This window comes from Hydractinia symbiolongicarpus, chromosome 10 (assembly GCF_029227915.1).
Source record: "Hydractinia symbiolongicarpus strain clone_291-10 chromosome 10, HSymV2.1, whole genome shotgun sequence".
Classification (NCBI taxonomy): Eukaryota; Metazoa; Cnidaria; class Hydrozoa; order Anthoathecata; family Hydractiniidae; genus Hydractinia; species Hydractinia symbiolongicarpus.
In genome coordinates this window covers 11,276,490-11,296,130 of record NC_079884.1, presented here as the reverse complement: position 1 = coordinate 11,296,130, position 19,641 = coordinate 11,276,490, and the positions used below count along the sequence as shown (strand labels likewise).

At 31.7% G+C, this 19,641-nt stretch overlaps 1 protein-coding gene across 4 annotated transcripts; it reads left to right on the top strand.

The window, feature by feature from the left end:
- The first annotated feature begins 851 nt into the window (after positions 1–851).
- On the top strand, positions 852–18,375 carry LOC130612085 (5-hydroxytryptamine receptor 1A-alpha-like). 4 transcript variants are annotated; one of them, XR_008975381.1, is made up of 2 exons: positions 852–1,179; positions 13,896–15,300. XR_008975381.1 is itself a non-coding variant. In XM_057433373.1 (2 exons), the coding sequence occupies exon 2, from the start codon at positions 15,502–15,504 to the stop codon at positions 17,200–17,202; it is 1,701 nt and encodes a 566-aa protein (XP_057289356.1). In that variant the 5' UTR covers positions 902–1,179; positions 15,488–15,501; the 3' UTR covers positions 17,203–18,375. The 4 variants fall into 4 exon arrangements, 2 of the variants coding, with proteins under 2 accessions (XP_057289356.1, XP_057289357.1); XR_008975380.1 differs by lacking the exon at positions 13,896–15,300 and adding an exon at positions 7,864–9,766; XM_057433373.1 differs by lacking the exon at positions 13,896–15,300 and adding an exon at positions 15,488–18,375 and having other exon boundaries at positions 902–1,179.
- The last annotated feature ends 1,266 nt before the right edge of the window (positions 18,376–19,641 follow it).

The window sequence follows — 19,641 nt, the reverse complement described above, 5'->3', positions numbered from 1 at the left end:
CAAAATTATTTTATTATCCTTTATCTTTGTGAATCTGCAATCGTGGACATGAAATATCAAGACATTTTTGGATGAAAGTTTCTTTAATAAAAACGCTCCCCCCTTCTCAATGTTGTGGATAGGCTAGACTTGCATTTAGCGAATGTTTTGACATCACAACTCTGAGGTTTGGGGAGGGAGAGTGACGAACTCAACTTTTATGTAAACATCTGAATTTTCCCATTCATGCCCACCAATGTAGTTGTCTCGGTTATTCAAGAGGTAGTTAATTAAAACTGGTCTCACTTAAAACTTATATTATACAGGCCATCTTATAACCTGTGTTGCTTATTTTTACGTTACTATAACCTTGCATGTTTGATTGTTTACTCAGCTGGAGCACGCTTCGTTTTGGCAGAAAATCGATGTCTGTTTGAGATTCTAAAAAGGTGTTTTGCACTACAAAGACTATATTCATTTTTGTATTGTTCGGCGTGTAGGCCTTACTGTTTATTTGTTTATTTGTTTGTTTGCTTCTTGTTGTTATTGTTGTTTTTGTTGTTTTTGTTGTTGTTGTTGTCGTTATTGACGCCAGACATTTACGCTATGTAACGACTGTTTTTAGCAACGCTTTTAAAGAAACACTTTTGTAATCATGAAGGCCTCGGACTTTGATATTTTTGGAGTACACCCAAATTTCCTTAGCGTGGTCTGTTTTATAAACTTGTGTGGAGGAATGTCTTTCATAAAGACAAGCTAGGAAGCCTAGATGTTAGTAAATAAAACGCTTTTTTATCATGTTTATGTTGTTGTTCTTATCTCTTGTTCTTGCTCAAAAAAAATCTATTTTATATATTTATCATGAAAAGGAAATATAAATTATATAAAGGATTTAGGAATCTTATTATTAAAATATATCTGTTTATAATAGAAGATAACACGAAAAGGTTTTAAAAAGCAAATATTAATAAACTGGCAAATTGCTTGTATTAAAAACTTAAAATCCAGCAATAAATGGCTATGAGAGAAAAGAGAAGAAATATATATTGAAGAACAGAATATTTATCACGTGATATTACAAAACACAACAAAATGCATGGGGATAAATATAAACTAATGTTAAAAAGAAAAACAGTGTCGAATTAAGATTAGGAGGGAAAAAAAGATTAACAAGGGATGCCAAAGTATGTTTGCACGAAGGTAAAGTATTACTATTATTATTATTGTTATTGTTGTCATTACTATTTATTTCTACATTTTTTATTTTATTTTTTATTTTATTCTTTGGTTGCAAAGATGTGTTTTAAGTTTGCTATTTCTTTACTTCTCTCTAGCAGGGTATAATACAGTTATAAGATGCTAAAGCACAGGACTCGTCTTTTAATAAGAAGTCCAGTTCGTAAAAGTCTAAGAATCAGAATGGACCAAAAAGTTAAGCAACGATCTTAGCAAATTTTAGGTCTTATGCCCTACTCATGAATACTTTTCCCACACTTTGCAATCTTACAAGTTGTGCTGTGCCAGAAGTCTTTTCACAAGCAATGCATTCCAATGTTTAAACAACACTTTTCTTTAGACAGTATTATTTGGGTATGTTATGAGTTCGCTACTAAATCCAAGGTAGGGTTAGCAATGCCATACTATGTCGAGGTAAAAGTTGGTATTAAACAACCAGCTACCAAAATGAACATTCACCTTCAGCAACCTTAGGCCTGATCCTACAAATTGCTTAATATCACAAAAAAGAAATACCATGAAAAAAAATGGTAGGTAGTTTTCATGGATCACAATCCAGGGAGCTTAAAGCCTTCTTCTATAGGTCAAAGTAAATAAAAATAACAACAGTAAATCAAGTAGTTTTAAACCTCCGTGAATATTTTGACTATATTTTTCATATAACCTTCTAAATATCAGCACTCAGCACTTTTATTTTTTTGTCCATTTCAATGGACAAAAACAAGCTTGAATGTGATTTTTTTTTAACTCATATTTTTTAAACTCATATCGAACTAGCGAAAACTTTCCACGTACTACGACTACGACACATCAACTGTTCTACTAATATTTCAAATGAACTTGGCAAAATCACTTTGACGTTATTTAACGAATTAAACTTTGCACCGCAAAAAGGGTGAAAAAATGTTTTTAAAACTATGGTACTTTTTTCTTACTTTCTTACTATGCTAAAGATCTCAGTTGGTCTTGCAGCTTTCTTCTTTTCTCTTAGATAAGTCTTTTCCAGCCCTAAAGACATTTTATATTTTTCACCATTCACTAAAAATTCATAGAGGAGACAACGCAACATCATCCTCACCTTTAAACTGGGGATGTTAATTATAAAGTTTTTATCGATCAGTAACTACTAAGGATGGGTTAACATCCTTCTTCCCTATGCATGGGCGGTTTTCTAAAACATTTATGAAAATATAAAAACTGCTTGGCTAGGATGTTCCTTTTTATTTATTATCAAGATCCTCTGCTGTGATAAAAAATTTGTCTTTAAAATAAAATATTTTTAGAATCTACAGGGGTTTTCCTAGGATTCTTTTAAACAAAATATAAGCTGTATACAACATGTTTAAGCATGTTTTATAACGTGGCGTTTCTTGGAGGGCGTTAGGTAGAACACTGTACTTTGCAAATAGATGCAGAGTATATTGGTAGCTAACTAAAGAAGTTAAAAAAAATTAATTTTTGTTTTTAAAAACTAGAACTTTTTCAGCTGCTTTTTTTTTTCGTTGACGTGACACCAATTTTTTTCGCGCCTATTGTAAAAAAGTAGCGAAACACTGAATATCAAACTGCATGTGTATTTCATATGGTGTTATATATATTTTTAAAGCAAGCTGACATCTTTAAAAAATAGTCTATTTGGAAAAAGGCTTTGTGGCTAGAAATCATATAGCTACTTTGAGCTTTTAGCATTGTTTTGAGGTAAGAAATATTCCTTCAATTCTTCATTTTTCTCTAGTAATTTACACATTTTTCTTCATAAGAAACCAATCAAAGGCTTTCAAGAAATTCTTATTCATAGTTTGAATGTTGTGTTTTTTTAGTTCTAATGTTTTCTTATTTTGTTTCTTAATTTGACTTTATCTCTTGTCCAATATGAAAACCAAGCATTTTTTTATTTCCTTTATTTCCTGTTTTCTTCACCTCTTATCATGAGCAAAATATTTAAATCTTGTGTATGTTCAATTTTTCTTGTAATCAAAAACAATATATATATTAATGCCACCAAATTTTTTGTTTTGTTGTCAGTCCTAACAATTTAGTAAAAAGTTTTTAATTTTTTTGGGAACTCGTAGGTTTATGAAAAATCCAGTCGTTTGTTTATGAACAAATTTTTTTCGTTTGTTTGTTCGTTCGTCCGTGTTTGTTTTACTTGTGGTTTATATGTTTATTAAACTGGGTTTTGTTACAACATTTGAACTTCTTTCATTTTCATTCTGAAAAGTTTTCTCGACTCAGTTAAACACATTCAAAAGGTGTGTTTTTGTTAAATTAGTAACCCCCTCCCCTTACACTATAGTATTTGATACCTAAAAATCAAATTAACATTCTAATTAGCGCAGTCACCTTTGACCATGTCACACACTTCACTTTGGAATAACTTTCAGGAGCTACGTAGTCCGAGGTGGTTAATGAATATTACATTTAGCAAAAAAACCAATTTAGGGCAATTCTACAGAGTCTTTCCAACAAGACTTTTGTACTAATAAAAAGAGTGATAAAAAATTGTAATATAAAAAAATGTGTGTTTAAATTACTATATAAAAAATAATCACAAGACTTTACCAACTGGCTTCATTCACATGTGCGTAAATTTCCAAGTAAGGGCTGAATGTAAATTTCATTTATTCGCTTATGTTTGTGTAAACTTTCACGCACGTCCGACTTCTCGTACGAAATCTACGTAACGCCTTACGTAAATATATTAATAGTTGTTGCGACCGAACCCAATCTAGCGCCCAGTCTATTTACACAGTGAAATTGTGTTTGGTACTAAAAAAGCCGTGGGAACGAGAACAGAATGAATGGTTATCTGGTTGCTGACAAAAAACAGATTTGTTCAGTGACATATTTATTAATGGGATTACTACAAGCATAAAAAAAGATCACACATCAAGACTCACTAATTCTATCGTGGGTTCTAGTCTAGTCAAAACCCCTCCTTAGTTTTATCTCACAAAGCTTTTTAAGTGAGCTATATATTTGTAATGAAACTGAACATCACCATAGTAAGATCGTCCACTCCAGACGCGTACTTTGTTAAAGAAAACTTTCACAATTAAACAAAAATTTGGAACAAGGATCTCGAATTTCTGAAACATCTTCCAGCAACTTTTTTGCACTTCTTCCATCGCGATTCCGACGTCCAGAAGAGAAGGAAAGGGGAAGGCTTTTACAAAATTTAACACTTTTTTTATTGCGAAATAGGTAGCGGTGCTTACGTGACAGGAATGAAAAAAAAAGAAAATACTAGACAGACACTTTTAATATTGGTGAAAATTTAAAGTTGATACAATCTTGCGCTCTTATTGCTACGAACAGTTTGTTTTTAAGATAGATTTCTTCCTGATAAGGTAGACGACCAGCTTCTAATCTGTTCGCAAAACGTTTCAAAGACGCTAAATATGTCAATATACAGATTCAAATAAAGATATAGCACAAAAATACAATAGGTATCAATGATTGAAATGGCGACAGCCGACTATTAACATTAAATTGGAGATATGGATCCTGTTGAATACACTTCTTGTCAAACCATCTAAGATGTCTTCATTCAATTTGAATATATAGTCGAGAAGTGATCTCCAAGCAACGGGGACTTGTGTATGGATGAAACATGAATGGAAGTTGAATTGGTTGATAAATTTCAACATGCGATGTTCAGAATGACCAGTTTATAAGTACACGAAATTACGTGAATTGAAAGTAGCTTTTATATTTTTTTTAAAACAGACATGTTATGTGTTAGATTGTTCACACTTTTAGCGTTTGGGCTTAAAAGCTGGTAATCTACAGGCGCTACAATGGTAAGGATTTAGCCTGTCCAATGAAAGGCTAAATAATCATTAATATTGGGCTGTTCTGGTTATTCTTAAACGTTCAATTTATAAGGACAGCTATAATCCCCCTCCCCAATCCACCCCCAGTGACATGGTGTCATGTCTGGTCTGTGTGATATCCAGTGAGATCAGTACAGTTGTTGATAATAAAAATATAGTGTTCTCTTGTTATCTCTACGTGAATTATAGTAAAGTGAAAACCTTAAATTTACCAATTAAATTTACAAGCAAATATATGTTTTTTATATTATTTCAAATTACATTCATATTAGTTGATATTACTTTTAACACATTGTTAATGGCGTGCCGACTGAATAAAAAGTCACACCGGCACATGTAAACACATGGCTGTAGTGTATAGCTTATCATACTTATTTGAATATGGTCATATCGTATGCCGTTTGATTGTTTCTATTCCGATTAAGTGTTTAACGACAGACCTCTCACTTCAACCTCGATCCCAGGGCTTTTTTTCTCTTTTTGATATAAAGTGGCATCGAGTCTCGCTGTCATTTTATATCAAAAAGAGAAAAGAAAAAGCCCTGAGATTGAGGTTGCTCTCACCTTTACTGAGCGACAATAAAGATCTTAAATGTGTTGCTTGTAATTTATAAAAACTGAAAGAGAGAAGGATGCTCAGAATAATGTATGTTTCATTTTTTCTTTCTACCTTAATTTACTAGTCTTGTGAAATCATATTTTTATTTCGCGGCTTAGCAAGTAGAACTTTAAAATGACTTTTATTTTCTCGTTGTTTTAATACTAGTACACCGTCGTGAGGTACAAGTCTTTTAGAGTTGGTAAATGTTGCAAACAGAACTTATTTACTGGACAAGGTACAGAAAACATGTTAATTTTTGCGATAATTATTTTTATTAAACAATATTTTGAGTCAGGTTGGTTTGGTCAATACCAGTCTGAATCAGCGACTCCGGGTGGAGGGTTGGGACCGAGAGGTTGTCGCCCCACTTCACCCACTTTTGTTCTAAGAGTCTGTATTTGTAAATTTTGAAAATTTACTGTGCCTTTTTTGTAATTTGAAATAGAAAAGCAGCTAAATTGAAGCAAGTTGAGGTCATTTTTCTTTCTTTGTGTCGCTAAACAATGTTGGAGGTCATTTTTTGGCTCCGCAACGAGTATTATTGATTACCCATTGTCCGTCACCCTTTACCAAATATAAAAACTAAAAAAACAATGGCGGGCTCCAAATAATAATTTTCATATTGGTGGATTGCGATCTTGTAAACGTAATTGTTAAAAAATACATACAGTTACCTTCCCGTAATTCGAACACCTGATAACTCAAACTTCCAATTTATTATTGCGAGTAATTTTATTGGGTCCATTGAACTTGCGTTAATACTTTTTTATCAAAAATTACGGTTAAATCGAACCTCGGATAACTCGAACATTTGTTAACTCGACCTTTTTTCCATGCTCCTGAGACTAATTTCTTCAGATAACTCGAACTTACTCGAAATTTATCGAGAAAGGAAAATCAAAGACTAGATAAATGTGATATTTTTTTTTAGTTTTTAAAAACTCATGATGTATTATAGACAGACAATGTTGTCTGCTAAGAAAAGTTCAATTTACAAGGGACTTGCATGCATTTTTCCTCGCGAAATAGCAACTGTCGTCCTATATCTTAGGAAAATCACCTTAACTCAAACTATAATCTTATTTCAACCTCCCTTAAAACATAAGAACAGCCAGCATCAGGCCAGCTTTTACTGCCATAAAAAATTCTTATTATGATTTACGTTATTTCTGAAAAAAGTTACAAATTTTGATTCCATTTCTTGCTTGGAGAAACTTTTTACTTTCGTTGCCTTCTGCAACTGTTCTTGAAAATTAATTATGTTAATAATGTGAACACATTCAGAGAGCTGTAAAAGTTCCGTCGAAACTGCTGGTTTCTCTCAATTAATAACTTTCTATTGGAGTTCTTATTAGAAAAGGTCTATCTACATAAAAACGGTCTATGATAGAGCTTCTTTCCCTGAAGATAGAGCTATGTTAAGCCCTGCCATATTTAATCGCCTCCAAACTCGTTGCGTGTGGATTTATTATGGTAGGATAGACCCAATATAATAAAATCAAAAAGTTCTGTAGCGGGAAGGAAGAAGCTTTGTGCAATGAGGATAGAAATTTGTATGATTAATCTTTTAAGTTACTTTATCGGTTTTATCGGATTTAATTACTTACTACATTTATCATAATTATCGCGTCACTGCGGTAATAACGATTCAGGGATCAAGGCACCCTAGGGACGAGTATGGCTTCGCTGTATTTGCATCTGTAACTTCAAACTCTGTAATATTGATGTTACAATTTTCCTTTACATTGCAATTGAAATATCCTATAGGACAGAACTGGATGGTTTTATGGTCACAAGAAATGTATTTTGAAATATGTATGAGCTTTTTATTACAGGTTTAAAAGGTGTAATGTACAATATATTTTTAATGTTACGATCCCTAACAAAAATTTGGACTTAACAAACTTAATTTTTATTCTCCTCTTTAAGAAACCCTTATATTGTCCTTCGATAAGGCTAACTTTCCGAGTTATGTTTTTTTCTTCAGGATTTGTTGTATCGAAAGTTCACTGTATGACTTTCTTAGTTATTCTCGTTGCAGTCAAACTTAAATATAATGATAAAATGTTGTTTGTAAATCACAATGAAATGATGAGTTAAGAAAAGCCGAAAGATACAATCTGTCAACTTCTGTCTCTTGGCTAATAATCTTTTTCCTATCTTCGACGCCATCTTGTTTTTTTTGTTAATTCTTTAGCATGTTTATTGTAGTGGATTTGCTGGCTACAAAGATGATACAACGAGATATAAACTTACCATTTCAACCAAAGGAAGGGAATACTCGCAACGATTTTGTTTGCAGAAGTTAAATAGAAGTTTCGATGTGTTTGGTCTGTTCATTTCTTCACAAGTATGAGAAAGGAATCAGGCTTTTACTAGTAACCTCGTCCTCAGGGGTTCTTGCCTTTTTGCATCGAGGCAAGCGGCGAAGAAATGTCAAGTAAACGCTAGCGGCTTTTGACATCAGGTATTAAACCCTGGGTACAAGTATGTAAATATAGGTTTTAGCTGTTTAGTTTTTTTGTTTGTTTATTTGTTATAGAATGTGCCACTTATAGGAACAAAATTTGTTGATTATTCATCATTTTTTGTTTTTGTGAAGCATAATTTGAACATAAATACAGCTTGTACTTTGGGAGCTTAACGATTCGGCTTTGACGTGCGAAAAGATTCATATTAAAATAAAGATAAGTTGTATTTACATAACCTTTAACAATATACATTCAATAAGTCTTTAAAAAAATTTAGACGTTTTTGTAACAAAATCCGCCATCTTTTTTATGAAGTCTTTGCATATATTATGATGACTCGTGAATAAATTAATTAATGTAAATTATTCATATTACACTTTTTCTTTTGTAAACAATTGATTTTTTGCACGCCGCCCCAAACATTCTTTAGCTACTTAAGGAAAACGCTCGTCAAAATCTTTTTAGTTATGAGTTCCCTTGGAAGGTTAATATGGAGCGAATTGTCTATTTGCAAAGTATTTTAAACTTAGTCAAAAGCGTTTAATGTCGGAACTTTAAAATTTGCAAATTATTCTTTTAATTCATTTAATTACATTGTGATTTCAAATTTTTAAGTGATGCCATTGTAAGTTAAAGTGGCACAGGGTTGAATCTCTGACAAACTGTGTAGGACTTAAATTCGCGCCATGATATTGTTTGGTATTTGGCAAATATTTGCCAAGCTAGATTGTTTAATTTTCGGCTATTTTTTTGCCTCATGCAAAATTGTTTAGCATATGTTTAAAATTTTGCCAATTTTTCTTTTCTTTCTTTTTTTTTTGGAGGGGAATTTGTTTAAATTTGGCATTGTTTATTTAAAAAAGACGTGTACAGAACTCACCAGGTTGTAACAGGGATTTCCTCATCGCGGCCTCAAAAAATCTCTGGGTAGGAAGTTGGAGAACAGTTCAATATATCAAGCAAAAGTTGTGTAGCATTTAATTGTAAAACTGTGATAATGTCACAGAAAGAAAACACTTGTTTTTAATAAATGCGAGAGACAGCCACGTGTCTGTCAAAAGTTTGGAAATCTCGTGTAAAAAAACAATATAAACATTAAAGCTACGGGCAGGTTGCTTGCTTCCCATGACTCGCTCCTTTTTTATAAAAACGATTCACAACATTGATGAGTTTGAAATGACTGAAATACATCAACAAAATAACTACAATATAAATTATAAAAATTACTGCTTTGTCTTTTGATAGCATACAAAAATATTGGGAAGTAACTTTTAAGACTAAAATTTTGACAGAATTTCCTTCCACATGCTTTCCCAGCACAAAATATATATACTGTTATCTTCTTTTAGAAATTTAAACAATATATTTATAACATGATTTCACCTGCATATAATCTTAGCTAAATACGATACCACAAGTTATTCCAAATGTGGATTACAAGCCAAACAAAAAATATATTTTATATAAAAAATATTTTTGATTTATCAATATCAGCTTTGTATTTCTTAACGCGCGAAAGGATATATTTCATTTCGCATCAAAAGATTAAAATTGACTTTCAAATTCTGAACATGGTTGTAAACATTTTTTTATTATTTTTATTCAACAAGAATGATTACCTCTTTATTTCTACTTTCTTCTGAATCAAGGGCCAAATTCTTATGGCAAATATTTATTACTTATGAATTTTAAACCTTTCAAGTATATATTTACATTGCTCCATACTTCGTATTTATCCAATGTAAAATAGAAGAAATAAGTTATAAAGATATATAAAACTTTTTTTATAGAATTGAGATATGATCATTTGTGTTTACCCTACTGAAGATTTTGTGTTACATCTGTTTTTATCCACTATGGTTTATCATACTTTTGTTACGTGTGCTTATATCCACCATGGTTTATCATACTTTTGTTACGTCTACTTATATCCACCATGGTTTATCATACTTTTGTTACGTCTGCTTATATCCACCATGGTTTATAATACTTTTGTTAGTCTGCTTATATCCACCATGGTTTATCATACTTTTGTTACATGTGCTTATATCCACCATGGTTTATTATACTTTTGTTACGTCTGCTTATATCCAGCATGGTTTATTATACTTTTGTTACGTCTGCTTATATCCAGCATGGTTTATCATACTTTTGTTGCGTATGCTTATATCCACCATGGTTTATCATACTTTTGTTAAGTGTGCTTCTATCCACCATGGTTTATCATATTTCCTACGGACTCTGTTAACAGAGACAAGAAAGTTTTTCAAGCTGGGAATCTTTTTTTAACTTTTATTTATTATTAATTAGCCTCTCTTCCACAGTATCTCATCAAGCATGAACTAAGATATCTATGGGATGGGCAAGTGTAGAATGTGGAGGAAGAAGTGGGGCTGGACAATAGATAAAAGATGAATTATCGCAAAATAAGAAAATGACTTTTGAACTAATTAGACTTAATAAACTCCACTTCTAAACAATTCTTTTTTAAATGAGCAACCCTAAATAAAAGGGAGCTCAATTGAGGGAGGCAATCATTTAACATTGTAGTTCACAAGAAGATGGAGGTGGAATTAGCTGGAAAGGTGGAGTTAGCAGGGAATTTTCTAATTTGTTGGAGGCTAAGATTTTCAGAAAGAGGAAAAATTCAAGATTTTAATGATCTAACAAAATTTTGATGTTTAACAAAAGTTTAAGAGGTAGCAAGGTAGATGTTTCTTATGCTGTCCACCAGAAATCTGGTAACTATTTTATTTAAAATTGGGATAATAACAAACAGTTTAATTGAAACATTGTTGCAAAAATCATTTTTGTTTCATCTCGTCTCTTAGGTAATTTCATGAAACCACATTTTAACAAATTATTTTAATTTTTAACAATTTTCTCTTTCTGCGTGTGAAACAAGTTGGTTAAAAAAAGATATCAAGAATATATAATATGAACAATAAAAACTTCTTCACAATAATACAATACTTCTTGAGAGTGAGAAATGGGACGGACTTCTCGATTTGAGTAGATATAGATAGTAATATTGTGATATTAAAAAATCTTTGGCTTTTATAAAAAAGCTTTCTCGCTGCTATATCATCTTGTTTGTACACATCTCGCGAATATAAACAAACATATGGTAGCAATACAAATCAATATTTTGACAATGTGTGATGTGATTGATTGCATAGCTGCTTGTTGCATGCAGAGACGTATTACTTTAAAAGACGTGGGTGCGTAGACCATTGACGTATGCCATTACTACATTCTCGTCGAACCTCATTAAGTTGGAATTTCGATTTACGTTAAAAAGATTGTTTTAAAAACCGAACTGATAATTATAATTCTTTCTTATGGTTTTAGAAAGAACACAAAACGTAAGTACATGTTATTACTAAACACTTTTTTTTACTTTATTTTTATAACATAACAATAATTCTCACAATGATTTTATGGCTTACTGATGCTCATAAATAACTAGACATCTTATATTGTCTGCACAGTCATTTGTTTAAAAATGTTTTTTATAAATCTTATAATTTTTCCTAAAATACTTTGTTTATACCGTACTTGAATTAAACGGTTTATAAAAAATAGTTCCATCTTGGATATCCTTCCAAGGTCCCACTAACTAACTTGGTTGTTTCTTTGCCTTAATTAGCTATACAATTAAAAAATACACGACTTATCTATACACTCTCTTATGAAATGTGCAGCTTTGAAAATAAGGGGATCCCTCATCCGAGGGAGGCTTTTGTTAAATATTCCTTAAGAAAAGATGCGCTTATTCGAGGAGAGAGCCTTATCAAACAGTTGGGCTCGTTCGAGTACATACAGTATACACAGTAAATATCCGGCTGGTTCTATGATACAAGACAGCTATTCCAAAGATATTCGACAGTAAAGAATACTTCTAAATTTCTCGTGTTTTTTTTTTTTGAGATTTTTGAAGTTTTACGTTAAAAGAAATACCAAAAAAAATACCTATTAAAAAAAACGCGCACGATTTGACTAAAAGTATCGATCGTTAAAAAAATCTTATCGTTTATTTAACGACGAGTCACAGTATCGTGAATACTCCAAACTGGGGATAATAAAATAAATGTTGGGAGAGCATAATTGAGTTTGATAAACAGTGGATCCTTTTTGGACATCCAGCTGCTCCAGATATTGATTTCCAAACCACGTAAAATAAAAATTGAGTAAAGCCTGCTGAGTCTGTGTGTGGCCACAATCTCATTTTGCAGACGTCAAAAATTAGACAACAAAGATGAAATTTTATATATTTATTCATTCATCGTTGTTTTGCAAAATAAAAGTTTAACAAAGTTACTGAAAATGTTTGATAGTAAATTAACTTTTACCCTCTATTACTTCCTATAATTCTTTGAAACATAATCACGTTAACAAAAAATCACGCGAGTATAAGATAGGGATCCTGAGAGAAGATATAATAAAAGAGTATTCATAAAATAATAGTGATATGGAATTATTTGGTTCACAAGACATAATAGATTTATTTTACATGATTTTAGATGCACTATATATTTTCCGATGAAACAAGTTACTTGTTTTATGCAGTTATTGTGAGTTATATATGTTAGCAACGTCTAAAGTTTAAACTTAACTTCAAAAAGCTTTGAATGAAAAAATGTTTATTCCCTTTTTAACATTATTATTTCGTGTTGTTTAATTTATCTGCACTTATTTTCTTTAAAAAAAGACGTGTATAAGAAACTAGAGGTTGGAGTTTTTTAAAAATAAGAAACTTCCAGTATTACAAAGTGTGTTTTTGGAAATATTTTTTTCCTTCGACTAGCTTTTGGGTGTATTCTTATACGTGATCATGGCTGCAGTATACAGCCGAAAGCTAGTTGAAGGAAATGTCAAAAAACTTCCAGCACTGGATTTTTTAGTCTTCAAAATTAAAATTAATAAACTAATAAATAAACTAATAATCTTCTCATGAACGTTTTCTACATAATGTCAATTTTAATCGATAAATAATGTTATGAATATAAACTTAAGGAAAAGATGTGTTTTCATTCGTTATAATAGATACATATAAGAACTACGTTAAGTTACCTGTATGAATCTATGTTTGAGAAACAATATAAGAAACAGTCAGGAGTCTTTCACTTGTTTCTTCAAAAAAAATACGTGTATACATTTATAACGAGGATATGGAGAATTTTTATTAATATTTTTTTTTTCTTTTTTTACTGATGTCTTTTTATTCCCCATATTCTGTTTATCCACTGAGCATTGGCATGTTTTAAAAGTTTCCTAATTTTTGAACCAATTTTTAGCGTTGAAGTTTTTATAAACCGAATTGTTATACCCCAACACGTGTTACAGTAGGGCAGATAAATATACATAAAAACTTTGCTAAAAACTGTATTTCGGTGCAGGAAGGGGAAATTCGAATAGAAAGGCTTCCCAAATTTATTGCATCAACCGCTTAAAGAAGTAGAGCAAAAGCCTTATCTCTATTTATTTTTTTCGTCCAATGTAAATGATCTACTACGTCATGGAAGGTTCTAATGCAGTCTGATGGTCTTAATTATGACGTTTTGTTATCGCTAATGAGCGTCATCATCCCTCTAATTATGTCAACCTTTTAAGTAATTATGTCCCTTTTATTTAACATAAGGCTGGTAAAAACTTTCACATTTCATTTTTTTATCAGTTAGTCTTTGAGTTAATTAATTAGACCATGAAAACTTTTTGTCGGTTTACTTACATCGTCACAAAATTTTCTCTTGTCCATGTTTTTATTTTCAGATTGAAGTCGACACGACAATAGGGATGTTTGTCATCTTCGTATGCCAAACGTCTTTACTGACAGCGTTTGTTTACAGACCGAGAATAAGAAACAATTTATATAACAGAGTGCCGTCTATATTTTATGTACGTTAAAATGGAAAATGAGTTATTATCTAAAAGAATGGGAAAATATTTGAAGTTTTGTTTGTCTTTTAACATGTTTTGTTGACTATCATTAATATATATAAATATATATATATTCAGTTCTTGTTTCAGTGAATTTGTTTGTTATATTTCTCTATGTTAGTAAAAAACAAATAATTTGAGAACATGGAATATATGAGACACTTGAAATATGTTATCCGATTATTTCGAGTGTTTTCCATACTTTTTTTGTTTATATTTCTTTCTTTTCATATTTCTATCTTCTTCTTCAGGGTTATTTTATTTTAGATAAACCTTTTAAGACAATAAAATGACTACTTTGTTAGGCTGTAGGAAATATTTTCATAAGAAGGTGTTACTGCGTAGTTGAGAAGATTCGGATAACACCTTGGGATGCTCTGTTCCTAATGTTGGTTCGTTGTTTCTTATTGTTGTTGTTAATGTTACTGTGTTGTTCTTGTTGAAGTTGCTAATGTTCTTATTGTTGGTGCTTTGGAGCAACAACAACAACAAACTTCAACAACAGCATTGTTGTTGTTGTTTTTTGGTACTCATTTTGATATTATTGTTTATGTTGCTGTTGTTGTTATTGTTGTTTTTGTTTTGGTACTCTTTGCTTCATGTTGGTGTTATTGTTGACAATTGTTGTGTTGTTATTTTTCTCGTTTCCAATTAAAATATTGAGCTGGTTCGGATTATTCGTTTGTTTTCTATTTTTATTTGATTTTGGCTTTGTACAAACAAACAGATATGATTTGTTTCAAAACATAGGTTTCATGGGATCAAACGTGAAGTGATAATTGACCCTTTTTCTGCACAAACAATTTCAAAATTATTAAAATAAACAGCGAAACTACGAACGACCAAAAACGTAATTTAACCTTCTTATATATTTCGCCATAAAACAATAGCTTGTGTACCAAAAACCTCTACTTTCATGTTTATTATTTATTTTTCAACACGTAACGTACACAATCTGTTAAAATATTTGTAACGAGGGCCGTCAGTGGTATAAATAGCTTCCAATAGGATTGGTTGGACAGTGCTGAGGGAGTTTGTGTGAGGACACGTGATGATTAAAAATGGTGGAGTAGCTGTGTAGTAATAATAATATTGGCAAGACATTTAAATATTCCTTTTTTAAATTATTTTTTGTTGTTGTTGATTTTGTTGTGTTTTCATGATAAACCAATCAAAGCTGATCATATTTTCTTGTTATTACTTGTTATTACTTGTTATTACTTGTTATTACTTGTTATTACTTGTTATTACTTGTTATTACTACCCATCTTAACTTCCTTATCAATTATATACTATATTTTTTGAAGAACTATTCCTGATGAGCTAAAAAAGTAGTTAAAACGTGCAACCCTAAAGCGAATATCTGTTCCCGTGTTTCACACCTCTTTGTTACCCGCATTTCTCTGATTGGTATACTTTTTCAGATTAAACAAAAATAATGAATGTGTCATCAAATCAAACAGATTCTGATCCATATGGTCTGCAAGCAATTACAGACGGTGAAAGATACTTCAACACTTTATTTCTTACCATTGTCATGGTGCTAACGATTCTTGGCAATTCTATCGCATTGCATGCGTTTATAGTCACGCCAGATTTGAAAAAAGTGACGTATTATTTTATAGCTAGCTTATGCATCTCAGATCTCATGGTAGCTATATTCTCCATTCCTCTATGGATAGTAGAAGTATTATCAAACTGGAGTAAACTTTCACAGACATGGAGAGTATTATACGCATGCGTTGATATACTTTGTGGTACATGGTCTATTATGAGCCTAGCCATGATTAGCATAGAAAGATATTTGTGTATTACTTACGCAATGAAATACTTTAGAATTATGACGATGAACAAGGTGTATATAATATTTGCCTTTGTCACTGTATACAGTGTAACCGTGACGGTTGTGGATAGTAAACAACTAAAAGACACGGGGTACATAGTGAAACAGTTTGTAATATTCACGATGTCGTTTGTTATTCCTGTTCTGATAAAGTTGTTTACGTATGGAAAAATATATGAGGAAGCTCGTAAACAAACTAAACAGATAAACGCATTGCAGAAGGTCGGTCAAAGCATTCATGAAAACGACATAAACAATGATGCAGAAGTTAATTCTGATTCTAGTACTAATTCTCTGAACAAAAATATACACTCTTCAAGTCGTGTGTCATGGACAGCGTCACCTCTTGCAAGGAAAAGACAGTGTACGCAGGCACGCATACAGGTTTTAAGTGAAGTTAACGAAGATGACAATGTTAGTGACTCACTAGATGCATCTGAAAAAACATCAAGCACTATTTCTTTTTACAAGTGGTTATTTAAGCATGAAAAGTACAAGCGCAAGAAATACAACGTTACTGATGAAAATGGAAGCTTGAGTAACGGTAGTAATAAAATCAATACTTCGCCTTTGGTATTAGATAAAAAAGAGATATTTGTTCGACAGGACACTAATGGTAGCATAGCATCTGTTGTTAGATACAACGCGAAGGCGACTTCCGTTGACCAGAACTCAAAAGGTAATAAAGGTATAAAGAAAAAGAAAAAGAGAATGGCTCAGTCTATGAAAGAAAGTTACATTGTAATTCAACCAGACGATGTTGGTGAACGAAAAAGATCTGTCTCTTGTCCAGACCCCTATCGGCAAAACACGTCAAGAAAAAGTTTAGAACCAAATGATGCGTTTGGTATTGAGACTGTTGATGGTAAAAAGGTTGTTCATGACCCTCTTTCTTCACCGTCTTTATCTCAACGACTTCGATCATATTCAAAATGGAGTCCAACTAATTCTCCATTACTATTACGGAAAAGTCTTCGAAGAAGTAATAATAATAACAATAATAATAATAATAGGCATTTGCAAAAGTTAAGAAGATTTAAGAAAGAATTAAGAGCAGCGAAGGTTGTTGGACTCATTATGGGTACATTTCTACTTTGTTGGACGCCATTTATGATCATGGTGTTGCTAGATCCATTAGGTGTGATAGTTAAAGTGCGTTACGTTATGATAGCTAAGTATCTGCACTATTTAAACAGTGCAATCAATCCTATATTATATGTCATTCTTAATAAAGTTTATCGAAAAGCAATATTAAAAGTCGTGAAGAAAATCAAGAGACATATATACTGCTCATAGATGATGGACGATAAAATATGCGTTTTGTTTTCTTATTTTCAATCGAATTTTGAGCGTATAGGGTCGGGAAAGGAAAATAGCCTCAAACCAGTGCAGTAAATAAGTTCAATTCACAATATCTATAAACTAAAATGACTCTTAACTATTTGTTCATATTTGCCTTGGCGGAGCATATGAGAATTACGAATTTTCATAAGATTCTTGTTTTTTTTAGTTTAGTGGTTCTAACATAAGAATACTGTAAATGACCTTTCTTTTGCGAACCCACGTTTTACTTTTAAACAATAAGACCTATTATTTGTAACCTGAAATCCCAGCCTAAGATTTTAATAAAGCATTTTATTAAATCATATGTCCGCCTATGAACTTTATTTGATAAATAGAACGCCCTTCACATTTAAGCGCCTCGTTTAGATAGAAGTCTAAGATAAAAAAAAAAGTATTAAAGACGTTTTAAGTATGTATAGTTTTATGCTCGAATATTTTATTTATATTAACAGATTTTATAATGCAAACTTGTAAGTTATCACAACAAAAGAAATTATACAGAAATTGAATTCGTATATTGTTTCTATTATATTTTCGTTACTGTATTACATCTAAAAAACACGATGCCTTGTTTTTGTAACTTTAACTTTAACAATGACATGAAACAACTTATCACAAAAAATTTTATTCACAATAAATAAACGGGGAAAGCTTTTTTAGGAGCAATGAGTATTCAACCCGTAGAGATCATTGGTCAAATGAGTGTAACTTTCAGAGCTTTTATAACAAACAAATTGATGACAGAGAAGACGTCGTATTGCATAAATAAAAGCTTTTTCAGCTATAAAAACACAACCACAACATAAATAACCTGCTTCACTTGGTATTACTTAAATTTATACAATCAGTTTTTGTTAATAAATAAACAAAATAGAAGATTGTATTTTAAAAAAAAAATTATTTACAAGAATATTTTATTAATTTAGGGCGGTGGTGTTGCTTAACGCCTTCAGATGGGGCCAAAGTCTGGCAGGTTGTCAAAAAAAAGGAGGATTTTAAAGATGATCATGTAAACAATATGAAAATAACTTCAAAACATAAAAAAATCATTTGGAATTGTGGTGTATAAGGTGTATTGACGAAAAGGTCCGTTGACTGAAAATGAACATGTCATTAAGAACATTGTCCAGATATACTGCAGTTTCGTCCATATTTACAATCTGACGAGGAAGACTTTATGATATTGAATCTGTTTTCACTAGCTTACCAATAAAACAAAGAATTGAGTACCTTAATAGCAGAATATATGATTATACAGAATTGATTGTAGCTAATAATCTTGTTATACAAACTGATAACTGCAGTAATACATGGAATCACAGTCCCCCTATTTACTTGCGCACGCATCAAGTGATTACGTAATGCCTGATGCGCACGCAGGAATGGAGGTAAAAATGTAAACAAACTAAGCGGAAAAGTTACCTCCATTTCTGCGCGCGCAGGAAAAACACGCACTATGATTGAGTGTATTGTTTTTAATCAACAACAAGTCTTTATAAATAATTGATGGCGTTTCTATGGGAGGTACTTTATCAGTCGATTTAAGTGATTGTGTTATGAATAAAATGGAAAAAAAATTGTGATTTTAAAATAGCCTTAGTTTTAGATGAATTATTTAATGCTTTAACCATCCTCATCCCCAGAGCTCTTTGAGAATAAAATTTTGAAAGTAACTCTGGACCTGTCTGGTCACGTGATGAAGATATGCCACTATACGTGGCATATTTTTTCTTGACTCGATTACATAATGTTGTGCTTGTAAACTAGCCGTTTTTAATTTGACTTATCGTTTGTTGGGACCTAATTGGGTTCGCGATTTAGCACAACTTGAGAAAGCGGATCTGACAGTACAGTGGAAGATCCTGAAAAGAAATTTTATTTGATGATTCTAAGTCCAAAGCACTTATTTAATTTTTGAAAAAAAACTTTTTAACGTTTAAGCTATATGTAAATCTAAAACTTAGTGACGCAGTTAGTCCCTGTTTTGTAGCTTAGGTGCTAGTTTTAGCTAGCTAAGTGAAATTCTCACCATACGTACAAGTTTAACACACTAGTTAGCTAACTATGTTTCCAGTATATTGCCGTTTTCAATCATGAGTTTATATTTTTAATAGTAAGTTTAACCAGAGTGGCTTCTACTACTGCAAGACTCCAAAAGTCTATAAAAGTGTGAATCAATCCTGTCTGTTCAGCGTTCAATATGAGAATAGGATTGATACCTCAGGCGGTTGTCTAGTTAAGCTTCCGTAGCTCAAACAGAAGTTTAAATGGCTAGTTTAAATGCCCACTTCGCAGAAACCTCATCGATAACATATATCGTGTGTTTGACTCATAAAACGCAAGATACAAATACAGATATAAAACGCGTACTTAATAAGGCCCATTGCTAGT

Bases quoted from the DNA above. Each gene is read 5' to 3' on its own strand.
- LOC130612085 (XM_057433373.1), top strand. From the start codon at position 15,502: ATGAATGTGTCATCAAATCAAACAGATTCTGATCCATATGGTCTGCAA.